Source organism: Maudiozyma barnettii (genome assembly GCF_903064755.1).
Source record: "Maudiozyma barnettii strain CLIB 1767 genome assembly, contig: KABA2_03, whole genome shotgun sequence".
Lineage (NCBI taxonomy): Eukaryota > Fungi > Ascomycota > Saccharomycetes > Saccharomycetales > Saccharomycetaceae > Maudiozyma > Maudiozyma barnettii.
In genome coordinates this window covers 1264697-1281009 of record NW_024545240.1, presented here as the reverse complement: position 1 = coordinate 1281009, position 16313 = coordinate 1264697, and the positions used below count along the sequence as shown (strand labels likewise).

Below are 16313 nucleotides of genomic sequence, written 5' to 3'. Positions count from 1 at the left end.
AACAAACTCATGGATTATTGTTGTTTAGAACGTATTTTATCTTGTTCAGCCAAATGTTCTATACTCCATAAGGCTGCACCAACAACGTTACCAATCATTGTGAAGACAGAAAATATCGGTAACATCTCTAACACGCCTGTGGACATCCCCATATATATGAATGATATCAAATGTTTATATTTATATTGCATCGCCTGTTCACGATTGAGATTTTTCATATTACAAAGATAATATTGTACTAAGGAAAAACTTCTCTTAACTGAGGACAACTGATTATTTAATAAAGGTCCCAGAATAGGTACTAATGATATTGTAAATAATATAGATTTCCAAAGGAAAGATCTAATCATCTCAGCTCCTCTTACATATATTTGTAAAGTAGGATCATACTTCATACTCTTTAAAGGTTCGAACTCATGTTTTTGTCTTAATTGAGATAATAGTGTTTCATCAAAAGTTTCAACTGTAATTCTAAAGATATGTTCTTTCAAATTTGGTGATACAATATGTTTTGTAACAAAAACGGTAAATTGATTGGACAACATAATCCATTGAACATGTAATATGACTAACCCCATAGGACCTACAGTAATTACTCCCAAAGTTATCAACGGTAATAAAATCAAATATAAGGACAATGCAATAATGAAAAAAATAATAGAATAGCATGTAGTTAATAGAAACAGATATTTCCAATAAATTGGTTTCGTGACAATGAAAAAGAGACCCTGTAGATAGGAAAAAAGAAGATTTCAACAGTGATACCATTAAATGTTAGTACAATAAACAAATAGAAACAATGGAACTTGAAGGGAGTTACATAAAAAGAAAAACACGTACTTTAAATGGATAAAAAAAAGAAGGATTAACAAAATATGGTCCGTTACTTAATCCTTTCATGGATAATTGAAATTTTTCCGTATACATTCTCAAAACAACAACCCATATTGCAGGTTGTAATTGAGATGGTTCATTTGTTGAAGGAATTACTATACGGGACTCTGAGACAACTTCTGTGTCTCTAGTATGACTCAAAATTTCTATCCCGCTCATTATGGAATGATAACGTTTGGTCGGTGTAATATAGGAGAAAGAATACACTTTGAGTGGTCCATCCAAGTAACAAAACTAATTTAATGTTTATAAAATTTGAATAATTTATACTTTTCCTTAAATTAGACTTCAAAGATCAAGGGAATGTCACAAAAAAGGATGTTAAATAAAATGTATTCCGTCCATTAGTCACATGACTTTCGGAGTTAAATATCCTTGCGCGGGTAATTGTTTTCCCTGAAACGGAGAAAAACCATGACTGTAAAAAGATAAATTTCGTTGATTTAGTACCAATAACAATATAATATGTATATCAGATACATCGTACAATATATTGAAAGTCATGCGATAGTATAAAAATAATATAGTTGAGTGTGATATTAGACTCTTCGGATGGAATCTCATTTCAAAATGAAACTTATGGAATCCCAAACATACTTGTCAGGTTCTAGCCTCATATCCTGACAGCAAACTACATAGCTGTTGTAATGAAGCAAAATTAAAAATAAACAGTTAACGATTATTAATACGAATTTACCCCCTTCCGCCCAATTGTCGAAACCGAAGATAGTACCTTTATCCTTATCCTCACCACTACACAACGTACTATATACTCTAAATATACCTGTTCAAACATATCTCTTGGTAATACTGGCATTACTGTCCATTTTGCGAAGAGTCAGGTTGTGTTGCCCTTCCACATGGGAAAGGTCACATAAAATGATTAACCCCCACCATCTGTCACCCCACAGAAACTGCAGCAGCATCCCGGACATATCCGGTTTTTTGGCGGTCCAAAAAATTTTTCCGAAAGAGAAAAGGAGAAGATAAATTTCACCGCCACAGAAACTGCAGCACAACACTCACACCAATTTTTTCTCTCTGCTTTTGCTTTTCGGCCGACGCGATGGCCGAAGAACTCAAAATGGCGATTCTTGTTTCTTCTTTCAACTAAATTTTTTCTTTTCTCTTTGCAGATGGAATGGATAGAATAAAAGAAATGATGAGACATAATGAGAGAGGAAGGAGAGATGCGGTTTGTAAATTTGTGATATTCCATTGTATTGAATATTTACCCACTTATCTGGCTTATTGTCTTCTTCTTTTTTTTTTGGTTGATGAATAACTTATAGGAAAGTAGTTTTGGCACAGGTTATTATTTATATTATATTATCTTCTGTTCCTCTTTTTTATTTTACTTTATTTGTTCATCATAATATCTTTTATATTTGACGAACTGTAGTATTACTCAAATACACACCTGACTCTTACTATTCATCCACTGTACTCGTTCATATTAATAAATATAACAACAGAATAGTAATTTCTTTTGTTTTATTATTGATATGATTTCAGCTAAATCTAATCATAAACAGATCTCAAACGAGAAATCGCCATTAGGTACTACAATAACCACATCAAGCATAAACGAATCATCTAGTTCAAGTCTACAATCAAGATTCACCATGTCGTCATCATCAGGAGATGCATTAGATACCACAGAACAGATCACTAATCCACATAAATTGTACGCCATCACTAATGAATCTACACATGCATATTCTTATAATCCATTATCACCAAATTCCCTAACAGTCAGATTAAATATATTAAAGAGAACTTTACAAGTATTGATAAAAAATCCAGATATGTTAAGAGAACCATCTCAAGTAGATAATCATCATCATCATAATAATCATAACCATACAAGACATAATACGGAGTTGTTTAATGGGAACCATAGAATAGCGACATTGAATGCATTTGTAAACAATACCCAAGGAAATGATCCTATTACTCTGGGAACCATCAATGGTTCCGGTTCCTTAAATGGCTCTTCAGGTGCCTCCACACTTGTATTTAAACCACCTATTGGAAGAAGATCCATATCGTCATTAGCATATATACGTTCCGAAGAAGAATCTGAGGATTCTGATACTGAAACATTTATTAGTTCTGTAAGAGAACCTCCATTAAAACCAACACTATATCAAAATAAAGAAGCAAGTGACTCATCAGAATTGATTCAAACTCAAAGAACAGAATTATCAGACTTATTACAATTTTTAAATGAAACATTAGAAAAAAATACTTCATCAAAGGCCTCCGATTTACATCAATTATCCCTTTTGAATATCAATAAAGTATTCAATTCTGCCATGAATGACCAAACAACTACTTTACACATGAAAAAGACTTTATTAGATAGTTTGGCCGAACCATTTGTTGAACATATGGAACCTTATGTTGGACATAATATGATAATTGAGGATAAGATTCGTAATATTATTAATGCATTTACTTCCGCGAAGAATTCTCATTCAATGGCCATATTTACCGCAGAACAGGATTATCCATGGTCATTTAAATCTGCCAACGATTTGACTTGCTTGAATTTTGGTGTAAGTAAGAAGACCATTAAGATTCTAACTTTATTAGACTTGATCCATTTGGATGCCAGGGACTTCGTCATAGCGAAGTTGACAAGTCTTGATATAAGAGATAATGATATGGTAATGACGGGAGAAATTATTCCTACCATCTCTAACGGCCAATTATCTTGGAGTTCATTATGGATTAAAAAGAAAAATGACATGTTGGTTTGTGTCTTTGAAAATGTTCCTTGTGATTTCATGGATTTATCCTTAGATTATAATAATGGTTTCAAGATTAAAAAAATACATAATGGTGACAACAATAATTTGTTAATTCAATCTTCAACGATACCGACTCTTGAACAAGTAAATTTAATGAATATTAACGAGAAGAATCAATTAAATACCGCATATTTCAGTAAATCATTGAATAACTTAATCGAATCTGGGATAGAAGAATATCACGATGATGATCCAGAAGAGTTAGCCATGATCGTGGCTAAAGAAATTAATTCAAAAAGATATTTCACTTTGAACCATTTATCATCTAATATCCCATGCGCCATCGCAGCTTCAGTGTTAAATGATTCTTTGAAGTTGAAAGTTCATAGTCTACCTTATCAATCAGGGTTGTTTATCCTAAATATGGATAATAATGATCAACAATATAAAATGGTAAGTTTTAACAAATCCATTTCGAAGAATTTATTTGGTTATCGTTATAATGAATTGATTAATGAACCAATTACCAAGATAATACCCCATTTTAATGAAATTGTTCAATACATTACCGAAAACTACCCATCTCTAGATATTAGATCTAATGATAATGAGGGTCTTATCCTCACCGAGCATTTCTTTAGAAAGACACAATCTAGGATGGCTGGTAATCCTCAAGGTTTCTATACTTCTATCGGTATAGATGGCCAACACAAGGATGGCTCTTTTATTAAGATAGATATCCAATTACGTGTCATCAATGGTCATATCCTGTCCCTGTGGCTAACCCACTCAAGAGATGTTATTTTTAATGAATATAATACTATCCCATCTCAATTGCATATAATGGAACAAGAACAAGAAGAAAACTTTCAAACGTTAATGAAGGAATTAACACTAGGTGACGATTACCCAGAAAATGAAACAATTATCGAAGATATCAAAGAGGAGTCTGGTGAAGATGAAATTATAGATCAATCTGCAGAAGCCTCCTCTTCTATAGCTGATACCATGAGAGAAAGTGATGAAGGGTTCGAAATGAGAGTTAGAGTTGAAATTGCCAGAAAGACTGTTGTCACTGACAAATCAAATTTTGTTAACTCTAATTCTTTCAGACTTGACGAGGACAAGATAAACACTCCTTTACAACCTCAAGAATACCCAAACTTAGCTGCAATTGGTACTAATAGAAGGACCACCAAATTTTCTGATTTTAGTATAGTCAGAAAGCTAGGTGAAGGTGCGTATGGTAAAGTTCATCTTTGTATCCATAACAAAACCAAAAAATTAGTAATAATTAAGTCTATCGTGAAAGAGAGAATTCTAGTTGATACCTGGGTTCGTGATAGACAATTGGGTACTATCCCATCTGAAATTGATATTATGGCCAAGTTTAATAATGATCCTCATGATAACATTCTTAAGATCCTTGGGTTTTTCGAAGACGATAGTTATTATTACATTGAAATTGAAAGACATGGTGGAGAACTTGGTTGTGTGGATCTATTTGATTTAATCGAATTCAGACAGAAAATGACTGAACATGAATGCAAACTGATTTTCAAACAAATTGTATTAGCCATAAAGCACATGCATGACCATGGAATTGTCCATAGAGACATCAAGGACGAAAATATAATTGTTGACACCTACGGTTTTGTAAAGTTGATTGATTTTGGTTCAGCAGCCTATGTGAAGAGTGGTCCCTTTGATGTGTTTGTTGGTACAATAGATTACGCTGCACCTGAAGTTCTAAATGGGAACCCATACAAAGGTAAACCCCAAGATATATGGGCTATCGGTATCTTATTATATACTATGATATTCCATGAAAATCCATTTTATAATGTCGATGAAATACTTGAAGGAGAACTGAGATTCAACAGCGAAAAGATAATCAGCAAAGAATGTAAGTCCTTAATCCAGAGAATTCTTAATCGCGACATCGATAGTAGACCAGATATCGATAATATTATAACCTCTGAGTGGTTAAAAGATTGCATGACATAGAAGTAATAATGAAAAAATAAAATAATGTACGTATATTTTGTCATTATTAGTATTATGTCCAAAGATATACCTATACAAAGATCCAAACATATTTAGCATACTAGTTTCATAAATACCCTATTTAGAAATATTTTTGTAACCTTAATATAAATAATTAATGACATATAAATTTAAAATATCAAGGAAAACTTTGTAATGAAAGTTTTGTATTCCAATAATATGTATGCTCTCCTTTCCATTGAAATTGTCTAGTTTAGCTCTGAAAGTGAGTCGCTTTCGGTTTTAATTTTCAAGCTAAATTTTAAAGGAGAAGACCAATAAGTCATCTATTTCATGACAATGTAAATATAGTCAATCTAAAGAGAGCTCAGTGTAATCAGGAACAGGGGTTACAATAAACAATCAAACCAGCCTGATCTACATATGACCATGCTAGATATGTCTGACAACACCAGTTGCAGTGTATCGCAAGAGATCACTCCACAAGGGTTTCTCTCCGATGGAGAAACATTACCAGAATCTGTAAGATCTCTGTTGAACGACGACATGTTTAAGGATATTAAACAGGTCCATCATGATAAGATATCTGATAACCGTGATTGTAAATACCAAAAATGTCTCTCTTTATTTATAAGAGGTGATATTAAAGGATGTTTAGAGAGTATGGTAGAAAATGGTTTGTTATCTGAAGAAACTTTGAGTGATGATGTGGAAGTATACGATCTGTATTTAACTGCATGTAATGAAATATTGAATTTTCAGGACCTTGGAGTTACTCTAAAGAATATTGTCAGGGATACTTACTCAGCTAAAGTCGAATCTCTTAAAATGGTAGATCATTATGCTTCCGATATGGAGAAAGTAATGGAATTCTGGGATAAATATTTTAATAATTGTATCAAGACGATACCTATACGACGTGATCCAGAATTTTCAATGTTTTTACAAACTGAATTGAAACTGACATTGTCAAAAAGTGCTGGCAGGATATATATGAATGGATCAAATGGAGTTACAATCCCTACTCTATTGTATTTCAAGAAATTGGTTCATTTATATATATTCAAATTGGAGATTGAAAATATGGGAAGTAAGCGGAATGTTAAACTTTATCAGAAACTATGTTCTTCGATTCCTCACCTTTCTGAGATTTTAACCGACAATAGTATGAACGGCAAAGGGAATTCATACGAGTCAACTATCTTAGCTCAGCTGGAACCCCCACTTGAAAAGAAGACCCCTACACCGCAAATTGGTAATCACCAAGTCAAGAATTTCCAGAATCATGTATATTCCAAGGAAACGGATGCTAATATCACAAAAGAATCTCTAAGATCAGTTGATAATGATGAATCCGAACCGTTCAATGTTAAAACCAACATACTTACCTACATCAAGAGCAACCAATATATCCAACATATCATAAACAACCACAGATTCAATGCTATTATTAACCACATCGCTAATATCAAAGAACACCCTCAGACTATAATCCTAGCCTCAATAGCTTTAGCTGTCGTTCTTCGTTACGCTCATCGCCGTATTCGTTACGTACTTCGCAACTTCCCGGCGCTTTTAAACAAGCTGTTGCCCTACCTTACAGAGTTCCTAAGCTTACTTACAACTACTTGAACACACCCCAAATGGCATTAGTAAGGTACCCCAGGAGCTACTCGTAACGATGCTGGGTCTCCTTTTCTTCTGCCTGTCACTAGACACGTTGGATGGGGTTACCCGGATTACCCGCGAAAAATCTGAGAAAGGGAAGCCTGAGGAGGAGGAGAAAGCGAAACTTGGTGAACTTAAACTAAATGAGGCAGACAGAAAGAGAGAGAGAGGGCCGTGTTGACAGTTGCGAAGATGTTGTCCCTTTGTAAGGTTAACAATCATCAAAAGGTTGATTCTTAAAGGGGAGGGGGAAAACCTGAACAAGACCCTCAAATTTATGTAAATAATTGTATAGGATAGCTTCATATATTTGCACACAAGTACATAGATACAACGGTACCTAACTTATCCCTCATTTATCTTTTTTTTAAAAAATAAACTAACCCAATCCATTAGAAAGGAGAAGGTCAAAAAGAAAACAAACGGTAATATAGCTTACCTCAGAGTTAAAATCATATATATATATATAATATAAACGTTACAATAAAGGAGAATATAAGAATGTCTGCAGTTGACACAGAAAATAATAACAAAACAGCCGACGGTAACGATGTTTACCCATTGGCTTTGCTTATGGACGAATTGAAGCATGATGATATTTCTAATAGGGTGGAAGCCATGAAAAAACTTGATACAATTGCTATTGCTATGGGTCCTGAAAGAACAAGAGACGAACTGATTCCATTTTTGACTGAAGTTGCTCAGGATGATGAAGATGAAGTGTTTGCTGTATTGGCTGATGAATTAGGGAATTTTGTTCCTTTCGTTGGTGGTCCAGAACATGCCACGATACTATTACCTGCATTGGAAATTCTAGCATCTACCGAAGAGACCCTAGTTAGAGACAAAGCCGTCGCTTCTTTGAATAGTATTGCATGCGAATTATCCGAAGAACAGATCTTGAATGATTTCATTCCTTTGATTGAACATCTAGCCGCAGCGGATTGGTTTTCTTCAAAAGTTTCTGCTTGTGGGTTGTTCAAATCTGTCATTGTCAGGATAAGGGATGATACTTTAAGAAAGAACCTATTGGCTCTTTATTTACAATTAGTACAAGATGACACTCCAATGGTGAAAAGAGCTGCAGCCAAGAATTTGCCTACTTTGATTGATTTATTAAGACAAAATCCAAATCTATCTAATGATGTCGATTGGGATTTCATCTCTAATATGTTTCAAAAGATCATTAGTGATAGTCAGGATTCTGTGAAATTTCTTGCAGTTGATTGTTTGATTGCGATCTTGAAATTCTTTAACACAAAGAACGATGATGTCCATTTTAAAGATTTATTGACATCTGCTGTGAAATTAAGTACTGATGAAGCCTGGAGAGTACGTTATATGGCTGCAGACAAATTTGAAACTTTGGCTTCTCAATTTGAAGGTCATAACGAATATTTAACAGAATTATTACCACCTTTCTTAGGTTTATGCGAGGATAATGAAAGTGATGTAAGGAAAGCCATTGCCAATGAAATCCCAGGGTTTGCTGTGTTGTTTAAGGATCAACCAAACGTTATCCTAACTAAAATTTTACCAGCCGTACAAAATCTAAGTATGGATGAAAATGAAACTGTTAGAGCTGCTCTTGCTTTAAAAGTTACGAATTTGGTAGAATTAATAACTAAAGATGAAGCTATTGAAAATTTGTTGCCTATATTATTAAACATGTTAAAGGATGAATTCCCAGATGTTCGTTTGAACATTATTGCTAATTTGAAGGTTGTTAATGACGTAATAGGTATTGATCTATTATCAGAATCATTATTGCCTGCCATTACAGAATTGGCTAATGATATCAACTGGAGAGTTAGATTGGCCATCATTGAATATATTCCAATCCTAGCTGAACATTTAGGTGTTCAATTCTTTAACCAGCAATTGAGTGATTTATGTCTATCATGGCTATGGGATACAGTTTTCTCTATCAGAGAAGCTGCTGTTAAAAATTTAAAAAAATTGACTGAGATCTTCGGCCCAGATTGGTGTCGTAATGAAATCATATCTAGATTATTAAAATCAGATTCACAATTATTGGAAAATTTTATCTACAGATTCACATTATTGTCAGCTCTAACTGCTCTAGTGCCTGTTGTCTCTGAAGATACTGTGACGGAACAAATCTTACCATTTGTCAAACATTTGGCTGATGATGCTGTTCCTAATATTAGATTTAACGTGGCAAAATCGTATGCCGTGATCGTAGAAGTATTGAGTGTTCATAAGGATCAATACGATGATATTATCAACGATTCGATATTATCATCACTTAAATCATTATGCGAAGATTCCGACGTTGATGTTAGATATTTTTCTAACCAAAGTCTAGAGAAATGTAACAAACTTCTAAACCTATAATTTTTAAATGTCACGAAACACCAAACACTTTATATATAGATCCATATGTAGAGTCAAACCATCAAATCAAAACTTAATATACAAATACACAAATTATATCTTTATTATCGTGAACACTATCATTTGAGTTCTCTCCCCTGCATCTTAGTATTATAAATAGCAACTGCCAATATACATTAAAAATGTAATATATTACTAATTTACTATTTACCACCTTGCACTACTAGCATTACAAACTTTGTTGGCCAAACATATATCACATCTTCTAATTTTCGGGCCACAAATAATTTGGCCAAATCCAACAAGGATAGTATTAAAATCGTACCATAGTTCTCGTGGTAACCATTTTTCCACAGAGACCCTTGTCTGTTCAGCTGTATGACATATCTGTGGGTCGACCCATTTCCAGAGTCTACATAGCCGATGTACATGTACATCAACGCAAATTCCGTCAACCAAACCCCATGATTTTTGAAGTGCAAGATAGCCAATCTTTGGACCAACTCCTGATAAACTTGTCATTCCTGAAATTGTCTTTGGAACATCACCGTCGAAGCTTTCTTCTAGTTTATGTACTGTCTGCTCAATATATAAAGCTTTCCTCTTATAAAACCCAGTGGGCTTAATCAATTGTTCCAATATGGACCGTGGAACCCTAGACAAGGAAGACAAAGAGATTCCCAGAGGATCCTTCAAATCATCAAAACAATAACTCATTATGTTATGCATAGCCTTCGTTACAGTCTCATCTTTAGTCTGTGATGCAAGGATCAAACTAATCAGCAGTTGTAAGCGGTAATCTACGGGTCTCACTTGACTCCGACTAATTCCGAACTGTTTAGACACCAGCAGGGGGATTCTGGGACATCCCATTGTATCTACAGGTGTAGCCAACATCTGAGATCTCATCTTCCGAACTCGTGAGAATATAGACAAAAAATTACCTGGTACACCTTCATTATTTTGTAATTGTGAAACAGTTTCCTTAGATAACGGCCGATCCCATTGTTTCGGATCATCGTTAGTGATACGATCCATTCTATCAAAATATTCGTCACTGGACATTATCTTTATCGCACCAATGTCTACGCACGACACATAATTGTCTTGTTCTGTCGCTGATAACGTTCCTGTTATCTTCTTGCTCGGAAAATATCTTGAGGTTATCATCCCATCCCCATTATCTACCTCGTTATCGTCCAACTTCACCTCCACGTGCATCAACTTCCGTCTTTTCCGTGACATAGCACCCATCTCATAATGCAACAGACACACAGTAGATCTATAGCAACCAACTTCAACAGGACTTTCTCTTCTTCGTCCCAGAGCAAGAAAACTTTTGTTCTTTAAAATAAAAATAATAAAATTTTTTCAGTTTCTTGTGAAAAAATGCGTGCGGCGTTGCAGGTTCACCACCACTTATCGTATTATATAAGGGAAAACAAACAAAAATTGTCTTTTTCTGGTTCCAAAATTTTTTTATTTCATTTTATTGAAGTATTTCTTTTTGTTACTGAAGGGAACTAGAAGAACAGACAGAGAGAAATATCCTGATATATATATTTATATAGAGGAATTACTTATCGTGTTTTTGACTGTTACTGCAATACCTGTCTAGAACGTATCCTCGAGAAAAATTGAAGAAGGGGCGTCCAATTGGTACAAGAATAACGAGATACTGGTTGTAGATAACTTCGAACTAATTAAAAAAAGTAAAAAACACAGCTGCTCTGTGAGTAATAATTTAAAGTTCTGTTGCCATCATATATTATCATTGATTTCAATTGGTAAGATTTAACAATTAGAACCATCTGCTAATAATTAAAAAAACTATGAGTGCTTTTTGTCGTCGATTTATACCTGTGAAACCGGTTACTTCATGGGGTGCAAACAAGGGTAAACTAAGGGAATTGGGATTACCTGGTGGTCAGGTTACTAAGAAGGAGATAGATAATAATAGGTTCACTATGTTAACTTATAATATTCTTTCACCCGCATATATGTGGCCGCAGGTATATACTTACGTTCCAGAACAATACAAAGATTGGAGATACAGACATAATTTATTGGAGAGAGAATTATTTCAAACTTATAAATCTGATATTATGTGCTTACAAGAGTTAACTATCCGTGATTATAATACTTTTTGGAAAAATAATTTTCTGGAGAAATATAAGATGGGTTCGGAGTATATTTCAAAGACTGCTCCAAATTATTGGAAGGGTGAAAAGGATGAATTAGATGGTGTTGGAATCTTTTATAATTTGGAAAAATTTGAATTCATTCATTCTACTGGTATTAAACTAAGTGAATATTTAAACAACTTTAATAAACATGAACTAGGATTTCTAGCAAAGAAAAAAATGGACTTAACGGATGGTTCAGGGAAAGTTGTCGGTGCAAGTAATTTATTAGATGTATTGAAATCAAAGAATCAAGTATGTCTCTTTGTTTCCTTAAGACATAAACCCACTGGTACCGCCTTTGTTGTTATTAATACTCATCTTTATTGGAAATACGATGATGTGAAGTTGTCTCAATGTATGGTCATTATGAGGGAATTAGACAAAATCATAAACAAGATTAAAGAAAACCACAAGAAAGAAGGTCGTCCAGATCAACAGATCAAGATTCTCTTCACTGGAGATTTGAACTCTACTGGTGATTCATTAGTGATAAATTTCTTAAAGGGTCAAATACTTAACACGAACAGTCTTAATATGTTGAATCCGATGCGTACAAACTTGAATCATTGTGTTTACGATGACATAGTAAAAGAAAATCTCTTTGATTACACTTGTTACTCAGGCAAATTAAAAGGTATATTTGATTATATCTGGTATCATGATACAGATTTCCAATTAACAAAGATTCTAAGTGGGAAAGAAGTTACGGAAGAACTGGAGACTCATCATCAGCATGGTCTACCTAACGAAACCCATCCCAGTGACCACATTCCACTAGTCGCAGAGTTCGAATTACTATGAGGTAGCACATCATCTATGATGAACAAAACCTGCTATTATACAATCTTATTTGTTGTCACTGTTGCTCTTCAATCGATTCGATTCCACCAAACTCTTTTTTGTTTCTTAAATTTTCTTTTTCTTTTTCTCGCTGAAAAATTTTGCCAGCGAAGAAAGGAAGAAAAAATATCAAAATGAGTTGAAAAAGAGTACACAGAACATATAAGTTAGTGGTTTGATGATTTAAGCAATAGATAGCAAAAGAACAGACAAGATTGGGAAGAATAGATATTCAGTTGAAAGAAAGTTTTACTTCCTTCAATTAGTGGCCCAATAAAAAGTCAGAGATTTCTACTATTAGTGAGAGACTACAATAAAATTACTGAAATAATTAAAAACAATAAAATATGCAGAAACCAAAACAGTACTCATCTGATATTTCTAATGATGCAAACATGATGGCTCATCCAATGTTCCAGCATAATCAGCAGCCACAACAGCAGCCACAACAGCCGCAATCACAGCAACAATCACAACCACAACAGCAACAGCAACAGCGACAGATGAATCAGGGACAACGTACGAGTTACGACTCAAATATCAACATGGTAAACCCTGTCCCTATTACATTCTCTGATAAAGGTTCCAGTTTCGAGGATCCAGTAACTATGCATGCAAGACTAAAACTTGATTACATGAAATCCTTCCAGGATGACTCTCATTTCTATCCAGAATTCCCAAATCCAAATGTTCCTGTTGTACCAAATCAATACAGTTCTCATCCATCTATGAACAATTTCAATAATATTCAGTTACAAAATCAAAACCAACCACAACAACCTCAACAGCACATGTTTAGTTCTGATCAACAAAGTTCGTTCAATAGATCAAACACTCCAAATAATGTGAATTATCTGCATCAAAAGCAATACAATCAAAAGTTGAATGACAGGGAAAATTTATTATCCATATTAGCGCAAAAGAGCTTAGAAAAGCAACAACATCAATTCCAACAACAACAACATCTAAAACAAAACAAAAGACCTAATAGTCAACATTATTACCAGCATCAACAACAAGGTGACCCATACTTGGTTAACTGAATGATTCTTTTTTTTTACATAGAATACCATCATGTCCCATTTCTTTTTATTTTCATTTCTTCGCCCACACTCCTTTATTATCATTATTTCATGTTAAAAGTTGTCGTTATGATCGTTCCTCGTATTTTCTACAATTTTATCATTATTATTGTTTTCAATTATCATAAATATTTAAAGACTCTATTTCTCTAATCGATCATACAAATTCAATTCATCATATTATTTATTTTTTATCATAACAGAAATCTAATGCTGATTTTAAACTCCCCGTTGTCTAAATTCATTTTCGTTTTGCATCCACACTCAACTTTATATATATTATATATAGATGTAGCAATAGTAACAATATAGAATATCAAAAACAAACAAACACCTACAGCAAGAAGTTTTATACCTTTTTGAAATTTAACAAATTGTTCTCAAATTCATAATCTTTCAAATTTCTGAATATAATGTACAATGAAATTTTATTTTTTATCTTATGTCTTACTCATAAATATGTAATGATGAACTATTATTTATTTACTTCTCACTGGTTTCATTTTGAGCCTTTTTGTATGCAATAGAACGTTTAGTGACTCTACCAGACTTTGATCTTTGTTTCTTTCTTTTCAAATGAGATACTTTCTCACCCTTTGTGGCTCTTAGACCTTCAATGGTCAATTGTTTACCTAATGTAGCTTTATCGGCTTTACCAAGAACTCTACCGGCTCTACCCATCTTTGTCCTTTGAGATTCATTCAATTTATCAAAATTTTTACCCTTGGAATGACGTGCATCTGAGGCATTCTTTTCTTTTCTCATATTCTTACATCTAGTCACACGTAATTTTCTACCCTTTTTATTCTTAGTAGCATTGACAGAGATCATTGGCTTACCATTTAATAATAATGCTTTGTTAACACTTTGTAATTCATAAAATTGAACATAAGCAAAACCTTTACCCATATTCGTGATGGAGTCTCTGATGATACGAACATATTCAATTTCTCCACAGTTACCAAAATGTTTCCACAAGGATTCTTCATCTTCTTCAAAATCAAGATTCCCAACAAAGATAGAACGTTGCTTGTCATGAGGGGCTGGATGAATAACAGAATCGACTCTTAAATGACGGTTTTCAAAGACTGTAGCGTTCAATTTCTTAAGTAATGGTCTAACAGAATCTTTTTCCTTATAGACAATATAAGCATTAACTGCTTCTCTAGAGTCATGCAATTTTTGCTGAGCGAACGCAACTTTTCTTGGTAAAGCTTCCTTGAAAGAAATAGATCTAAATCTAACACTTTCAATAACGTATAGTTTCTTCTTATTTTTAATTTCTTCTTCATCTTGGTCCTCCTCATCTTCCTTAGGGTTTGGATCTGTACTAAATAATTTCTTGAATGACTTGAATTTATCTTTAGAAGTAATGACTTCGTTTGTTACATTACCTACAAAAACAGTTCTTTCAGCTTTTTCTAACTCATCTTCTTTCAAATCCACTTTCTTAGCCTTTTCTGCATGTTTAGTCTTAGTAGCCTTTTCATCAGAATCACTAGCATTCTCATTATCTTTATCCTTCTTATCATCATCCATTATCTTGGCGAAGTACTTACCTTCCAAATCGTCATCACCTTCACCATCTTTTTTCTTTTGTTTCTTTGGAACTGGTTCCTCCCCTCTACTATCTTCTTTGTCATCTTCTTTCTTTTGGTCCTTCTCTTTTTCTTCCCCAGTGTTCTTTCTCTTTTTCTTAATACTTGGTAGGATAGTTCTTAATTTTGTCTTGATAGAGACGGTATCGACCGCATTACTCTTTTGATTAAAGATATCATTAACATTAGATTCAACATTTTTGGAATCAACATTACCAAAAAGATTATCAATCGAAGACATGATAATAATTGCGTAAAGAGAAGTGAATTGGTGTTAGTTATTTTATTTACACAACTGCTGACTAATAAATAACTGTATAAACAGACCCTTTTAAAGAAGTTATGAGATCAGTGATCCATTTCTATAAAAATGGGTTATTACCAAAGTGATGAGATGAGATGAGATGAGTGACAAAAAGTGAAAAGAAAAATTTTCAATTGAATCGGTCACGTGCTCGAAATTAGTTTTGGAAGTAAACGTTGCTAAATACCATGTACTGCCGTAGTTTTACATATATATCTGATCATATTACTAGTCATAGAATGAGTAGAATCATCAATTGAACCTAAAGTCTATTGAACAATGGTACTATTCTAGAACTAATATAGAATTGTAGAAAATTGATTTTGATTTTGATTTTGAAATTTGGTCTTCTTTATTCATGACCATAGTTATGAGATAAGATTATAAGTAGTAGTAGTATATATATTATATAGTTAAAATAAAAGACTGGATGTTTCATGGACTGGGGTTTTAGATATGAGGATAACGTAAAAATTTATTTTTTTCATTCTTGATTGTATTTTTTTAATCATATTATAAAGGGAATGAATAAAACACAACGGTAAAAATAAAAAACAAATAAATCATATAGTCATCTCTCATTATAACCATGATATCAAACCCATGCAATAAAGTTGTCT

General features: G+C 33.5%; 8 protein-coding genes across 8 annotated transcripts; 5 read left to right on the top strand and 3 right to left on the bottom strand.

Moving 5' to 3' along the window:
- Nucleotides 1-14: 14 nt before the first annotated feature.
- RRT8 (Rrt8p) lies at nt 15-578 on the bottom strand (the record flags this gene model as incomplete). Its single annotated transcript, XM_041550025.1, has 1 exon — nt 15-578. One exon carries the CDS (start codon nt 576-578, stop codon nt 15-17), a length of 564 nt encoding a protein of 187 aa, XP_041405959.1.
- A 1821-nt stretch (nt 579-2399) lies between these two features.
- Nucleotides 2400-5657, top strand: KABA2_03S12870 (serine/threonine-protein kinase; the record flags this gene model as incomplete). Its single annotated transcript, XM_041550024.1, has 1 exon — nt 2400-5657. The coding sequence occupies one exon, from the start codon at nt 2400-2402 to the stop codon at nt 5655-5657; it is 3258 nt and encodes a 1085-aa protein (XP_041405958.1).
- Nucleotides 5658-6080: 423 nt separating this feature from the next.
- PEX15 (Pex15p) lies at nt 6081-7289 on the top strand (the record flags this gene model as incomplete). The annotated part of the gene is made up of 1 exon (XM_041550023.1): nt 6081-7289. One exon carries the CDS (start codon nt 6081-6083, stop codon nt 7287-7289), a length of 1209 nt encoding a protein of 402 aa, XP_041405957.1.
- Nucleotides 7290-7826: 537 nt separating this feature from the next.
- Nucleotides 7827-9683, top strand: TPD3 (protein phosphatase 2A structural subunit TPD3; the record flags this gene model as incomplete). The annotated part of the gene is made up of 1 exon (XM_041550022.1): nt 7827-9683. The coding sequence occupies one exon, from the start codon at nt 7827-7829 to the stop codon at nt 9681-9683; it is 1857 nt and encodes a 618-aa protein (XP_041405956.1).
- A 207-nt stretch (nt 9684-9890) lies between these two features.
- NTG2 (bifunctional N-glycosylase/AP lyase NTG2) lies at nt 9891-10937 on the bottom strand (the record flags this gene model as incomplete). Its single annotated transcript, XM_041550021.1, has 1 exon — nt 9891-10937. One exon carries the CDS (start codon nt 10935-10937, stop codon nt 9891-9893), a length of 1047 nt encoding a protein of 348 aa, XP_041405955.1.
- A 578-nt stretch (nt 10938-11515) lies between these two features.
- On the top strand, nt 11516-12670 carry NGL1 (RNA exonuclease; the record flags this gene model as incomplete). The annotated part of the gene is made up of 1 exon (XM_041550020.1): nt 11516-12670. The coding sequence occupies one exon, from the start codon at nt 11516-11518 to the stop codon at nt 12668-12670; it is 1155 nt and encodes a 384-aa protein (XP_041405954.1).
- Nucleotides 12671-13056: 386 nt separating this feature from the next.
- Nucleotides 13057-13752, top strand: KABA2_03S12760 (uncharacterized protein; the record flags this gene model as incomplete). Its single annotated transcript, XM_041550019.1, has 1 exon — nt 13057-13752. The coding sequence occupies one exon, from the start codon at nt 13057-13059 to the stop codon at nt 13750-13752; it is 696 nt and encodes a 231-aa protein (XP_041405953.1).
- Nucleotides 13753-14274: 522 nt separating this feature from the next.
- NOP12 (Nop12p) lies at nt 14275-15630 on the bottom strand (the record flags this gene model as incomplete). Its single annotated transcript, XM_041550018.1, has 1 exon — nt 14275-15630. The coding sequence occupies one exon, from the start codon at nt 15628-15630 to the stop codon at nt 14275-14277; it is 1356 nt and encodes a 451-aa protein (XP_041405952.1).
- Nucleotides 15631-16313: the final 683 nt, after the last annotated feature.